This window comes from Poecilia latipinna, unplaced genomic scaffold (genome assembly GCF_001443285.1).
Source record: "Poecilia latipinna isolate Pla-1442-1.1 unplaced genomic scaffold, P_latipinna-1.0 Scaffold1402, whole genome shotgun sequence".
NCBI lineage: Eukaryota > Metazoa > Chordata > Actinopteri > Cyprinodontiformes > Poeciliidae > Poecilia > Poecilia latipinna.
The window spans coordinates 95,594-101,471 of record NW_015114018.1 but is presented as its reverse complement, the minus strand read 5'-3'; the positions used below and the strand labels follow the sequence as shown (position 1 = coordinate 101,471).

The 5,878-nt window shown below is 37.7% G+C and overlaps 1 protein-coding gene across 1 annotated transcript in view; it reads left to right on the top strand.

Moving 5' to 3' along the window:
- The window catches only part of col6a4a (collagen, type VI, alpha 4a), an 80,359-nt gene that overhangs the window by 31,917 nt on the left and 42,564 nt on the right, over positions 1–5,878 (top strand). The window contains exon 4 of the mRNA XM_015056730.1: positions 3,716–3,820. Coding sequence (XP_014912216.1) covers positions 3,745–3,820 — 76 coding nt within the window. The 5' untranslated portion in view covers positions 3,716–3,744. The remainder of the gene's footprint in view (positions 1–3,715; positions 3,821–5,878) is intronic.

Below are 5,878 nucleotides of genomic sequence, written 5' to 3'. Positions count from 1 at the left end.
GGGGGTGGTTGACCCCGTTACTAAGGGTGGTTGACCCCGTTACTGGGGGTGGTTGACCCCGTTACTAAGGGTGGTTGACCCCGTTACTGGGGGTGGTTGACCCCGTTACTAAGGGTGGTTGACCCCGTTACTGGGGGTGGTTGACCCCGTTACTAAGGGTGGTTGACCCCGTTACTGGGGGTGGTTGACCCCGTTACTAAGGGTGGTTGACCCCGTTACTGGGGGTGGTTGACCCCAGTAAAGAAATGAACCAATCACTGAACCGAAGCTGGATTCGTGACGATGGTGCTGCTGTCTCTCTCCTTCCCATCCGTCTGTCCTCCATCTTCCTGCTTCAGCTGAAAGGTTTAATTTTAAGATTTTCGAGGCTCTGGAAAACCTGCAGCGACTGTTTGGAGCAGATTCAAGAATCTAAATGTAATCTGTAAATGTGTCGCCTTTGGTCCGATGTATGGGCAGCAGAGCCCACAGTAATGATCAGATGCAGCTTCTCCGCAGGCATCGCTCAGGAATATTCGCCCAAATCAAAACTAAACTGCCTGACGGAGCGGCTCCTCCGGCGATGTGTGACCCACATCACTTCCTGTGGTTGTGAGCTGATTCCTGTGACTGCAACAGATTTACGGTTGTTTCTGCGAGCTGCGGTTCCTGCGAGGCGTCACTCTGACCCCTGACCTGAGAGGAGGAAACGCTGCTGGGAAACGGAATGAAGCAACCAGGAGACGCGGTTCTAAAATGTTTCAGTCTGACTTTAATTAACTCATCTTCCTTTTAACATCTGCGTCCAATGAGATCATCGACTCATTTCATGAAAAATTATGGCAGTGCCATGAAATAAATCAAGATCCTGGTGTCATTCACATCATATTTATAGTTATTCAACCACAAACCAAAGATAAATCATGAAAATGGATCAATGTGGAAATTTTCTTCATAATTATAAACAATATAATCAGTATAATTTTAAAATGCCTTTTTTAATGCAGAATTTTCCTATTTTGTTCTAATTAAGAAAGATTTATTGAAACAACTGAGGCAACAACTGGGTTAAAGTTTCTGTTTTTTAAACCATCATCTGTTGCAGTCCTGGAATGTGTTTTTGTCTCCATGTTTCTTCTGTGTTGATTAGTTTCCTTCCTGTTCCTCTGCTCCGCTCACCGCTAACGGCAAAGCTAGCTGCGCTTACTTAAAACACTGAGCATAAACAAAGGCCATGTGAAAACTAAGACATTGTACCAACATGTTATTTAGTGGTAGCTAATGCTAAAGCGCTAAAGCAACATAGTAACAGGTATCCCTTGTTAACGGGTCTGTTTTGACAGTACGAAAAGATTTTCCTGTATAAAGGACTAATAATGATACCTAGTAGAAGCTAATGCTAGTATGCTAACTTCAACCCTGTTACCCGCCTTGTGTGAGTGACACACGTGTTACATCGCCCTCCAGAGGATTAAAGTTTACAAAAGTAAATCTGTGCATTAGAATTTTTGGGGAAAAATTAGCTTAGGGGAAGTTAATAGCACTAAATGTTTTCAAAGTTATCAAAAACATTACGGCACTAAACAATAATTAGCAACACTATTAGCACATTAGCGGATTAGCACCCACCACTGTTGCTTACCTTTTTGGTTGCCACTTCATTTCCTGGTCCCATTGTGACAGCTTGGAGGTTTTTGGACTGTTTTCTTCATTAAATCTCCTCATTTTACATCCTGCCTTCATTTGGGTCCAAACAAAAGCGAACATGCGGAGGAGGCAGCAGGATGATGGGACTGAGGGTGTGGGCTGAATACTTGTGACCCTGTTCAGTCTTTGTCCACTTTGCCTGGAATGTTGTCGGGATTTCTGCTTCATATTCTTCATCTTTTATTTCTGAGCTCTTGTTGCTTGAGGGCTGCCCTTGTAAAAAAAAAAAAGGTATACTTTAGTATATTAAATTTTAACATACTTTAGCATACTTTGATTAATGTACTTAAACTACTATTTTGGAACAACTTTTTTGTGCTTAGTATATTTTAATAGTATTTAAATAGCATTAATTTACAACTTTTAGTATACTTAGCATACTTCAACATACTTTTTTGGAACAACTTCAAGTAGTACTTAGTATACTTTAAGTATACTTTTTTATGTAGTATTCAAGAGCTTGATTAGTATATTTTCAGTGTACTAATTCTGTCATAGAATTATATTAAAAATATACTTTTAATATATTTTAAATATACTGCTAATATATTATTAATGTATTTAAATTACACTTAATTTTTATTTTTGATTTACTGCTATTGCTAATAAAGTACAATTTTAATTACTCATAAAAGTCTTCTTTATTCCTACTTTACTATTTTGTACATTACATACAGAACTACACTACAATTGCATGGAAAGATTAATTACACAAGATGTTCAAGGTAATTCAAATATTTTGTTTTATTACCAATGTTTTAAAATTGTCCAATATTACTCAACTTTATAAACTTTACATAAATAATCAGTTTACAAGTCAGAAGTGAACACAATGAACATAAAAATTTAAATGTGACTAAAATGTATTATTTTAAAGAACAAAACTTTTAAAATTCAAAAACAGAGAATTAAAATAAAAGAACATTTTAATGTGAACCTCTCATTTCTATTTTTTTTTTCAATGAAGTGTTCGTTGTTACATTTGCGACGGATAGCTAGGCCACCTCCGAAGCTGTAGAGCAGCATCTGCAGAACAGAACAAAAACATTTTCATCAATACTGACTATGTTAGACTATCTGGGAATGAACCAAAAAAGAACATGTTACATTTTATATTTCAACAATATATATATAAATTATTTGAGTGACATTATGTTAGAGTAAATTTTTTTTTTAAGTGTAATTGCCGCCCATTGGTGTATGCGTTAGTAATGTAATTCAATGCCAACAAATAAACCTACCATTCTCTGACTGGATGTTTATTGCAAAGCTTGGTCACCAACATTAGCCTGCAATACTGACAAAAAAGCAAAAACAATATAATGTTAGCATCCTTCGTCCCTCTGGGCTCCTTTTGTGACCCTCATTTCATTTCCACCGGTTGTTGTCCAGTTGTGTTGTTGTCTAACTTGGAATTGTGAATTGAGAGAATTCGTGATCACACCACAGTGTTGTGGCTGTTCAGGTGTATTTTTGAAGGGGACATGTTAAGTGCAATTTGATATAAGAAATGTAAAATATGATAAAATAATTTTTTGTGTTTATTTGATTCCTATTCAAGACACTTTGAGAATGACTATATATGTAATATAGGCGGCTACAGAGTATCTTTGTTTACATTTTTGGTTGGTGGTGTGCCTCGGGATTTTTTCAATTAAAACAATTACCTTGGTTCAGAAAAGGTTGAAAAAACACTGCCTTAAAGTATACATTTATTTAATATATTTCTTAAAAGTGTATTTTGGTACAATTAGATTTAAGTATGTTTAAAGTTATAATTTAGAATTTGGTACAAGTATACTTTTAGTATACTTCATATATATTTATAGGTAGTACACTTAATACTTAGTATACTTAAAATGTACTTTCACAAATGTAAGTATGTTTGAAATATATTAAGGTATATATTTTTTTCACCTGACTTCACTTCTGGTTCTGGCTCTGGTTTCCCACCGCCCAGCTGGACCTCCCACTTCCAGCTGTTGTGCAGATTGCTCCTCTTCATCTCCAACTTGTCTGTTTGTTTCAGGAAGAGAAAAACCTGAGGGCAGATCCATCATGGAGGGGGGCCGGAGTCTGCTGCTGTGCCTCATCGTGGCAGCGTGTTTCCATGGCAACGCCGCCCAGACGACAGGTGGGTGCGATGATGCTGCGCTGCTTCACATGCAGACACTTCCACACTTCACTTGTAACAGTGTAGGAGAGATTAACTCAGCCTGAGATGCATGTCTCTGCTCCACCCTCACGCTGCCCTCCAACACAGCCGGGCTTCACCTTCAGCTGCAGGACACTAACTGGGGTTAGCTGGTACAGCGCTGAGCAATCAGTATGTAGAGCCCAGTCTGAGGAATCCTACAGGAGTAGCAGAGGAGACGACCTGAAATGTTGGGATTTGAGCCACAGACAGTTCTGCTTTGGATCTGCCTGGTTCTTCAGTGAACCGTCGCCATTTCACAGTTCAGGATTTACAGAGAGCGTGACTCTGCATGGATAGAGCACATCAAAGATACGATGTGCTCTATGGCACTAATGCTAAAGCGCTATGCCAACATAGTACTTATTGAAGGCTGTGGCTAAAGTGCTACATTCAATCACGTCGATAACCACGAAGTGTCACTGGTTATATTTCCATCCAACTGTCAAATTGAATTTCCATCCATCCATCCATCCATTCATACGGCAAACTTGGAAAATGTTGCAAAAAACAAATGTGAATTAGCCACTTTTGTTTTTATGTAAACCTACGCAGAGCTTAATTTTGCCAGATGATGGCGCTGTAAAACAGAAGGTATGGGTGGCGAGCTAGCATGAACCACACAAATGGAGGGAGTCCTCCAAGCTGAAGGTTTGCACTGTAACAATTTTCCAAGCTTTGTGGCTCTGGTAAGGCACAGACTCACCAGTGGATGGGAGAGTTTGCTGCGTCAGAACATATTTGGAAAACGTTAACACGTTTTCAAAAATGGGAAAATCCGCCATAAAACTTACGGACATTTTTTCAAAAGAGTTTCCATCTACCTTTTCTAATGCAAATCCGGAAGTGAAGGGGGCGCTATGTCCTATACTTCCGTTTGTATTTTATTTTGAAATCTGTGATATATTTTCACCTTTAGGAAGGAGTTTCACTCTCAATGTATTTGAACTTCTCTATTTTATTTACTTCACCGCAGCTCACAGTTTTTAACAAATTCTGTTGCTTTTGGTGTACTTCTGAATCTGCTCCTTAGTCGCATCTTTTCGGTCCTGTTACTGCCTCTAGTGGCGTGGGGGTGGTAATACAACTAACTAGTTACATTACTAAATCAGAATACCAAAGTCTTTATTATTTACTATTAATTTCGGCATTACTGGAACAGTAAAAGATAAATTATCTTATAAAACACCATATTTTTCATTTTCTTAAGGATGTAGAGCTAATTAAATGACAAACAATACCTTTATACATTATAAATAATATCTATATATCTCCATCAATTATGGGAGGAACAAAAGAAATAAGCAGACATGAAAAACAACATGATCAACTATAATAAAAATACCATTCACAATGTATATGTAAGAAATTTAATTGAGCAAAAGTCAATAAACAAATGAATTAGGTACAGAAGAATAACAACCCAGGTTGTTACAACCAGGATTGTTAAAGATATAAGCAACAATTCACATCTTTGTTTTTACAGTGCCATGTATATTATTGAACCGTTACCTTAAAGACATAGTCAGTGTTTTCAGCAAAGTTGAGCTGACTGTCCAGGAATGACTCGAGGTATTTAAAATTTGCCACAGTTTCAGCAGGTTGGCCATCGAGTGAAACTGGAACCACTTCCAGGTCTTATTTACGTCATATAATTAGCTCTACTTCCTTAAGAAAATGAAAAGGTATGTTCTTTTGTGAGGGACTTTATCTTTTACTGTTCCAGTAATGCCAGAATTAATAATACATAATAAAGACTTTGGTATTCTGATTTAGTAATGTAATTAGATTGGTTGTGTTACCACCCCCACGCCACTAGAGGCAGTAACAGGACCGAAAAGATGCAACTAAGGAGCAGATTTAGAAGTACACCAAAAGCTACTTGTTGAAAACTGAGCTGTGCTGAAGTACATTGAGAGGGAAACTCCTTCCTAAAGGTGAAAATATATCACAGATTTCAAAAGAAAATAAAAACAGAAGTATAGGAAATAGCGCCCC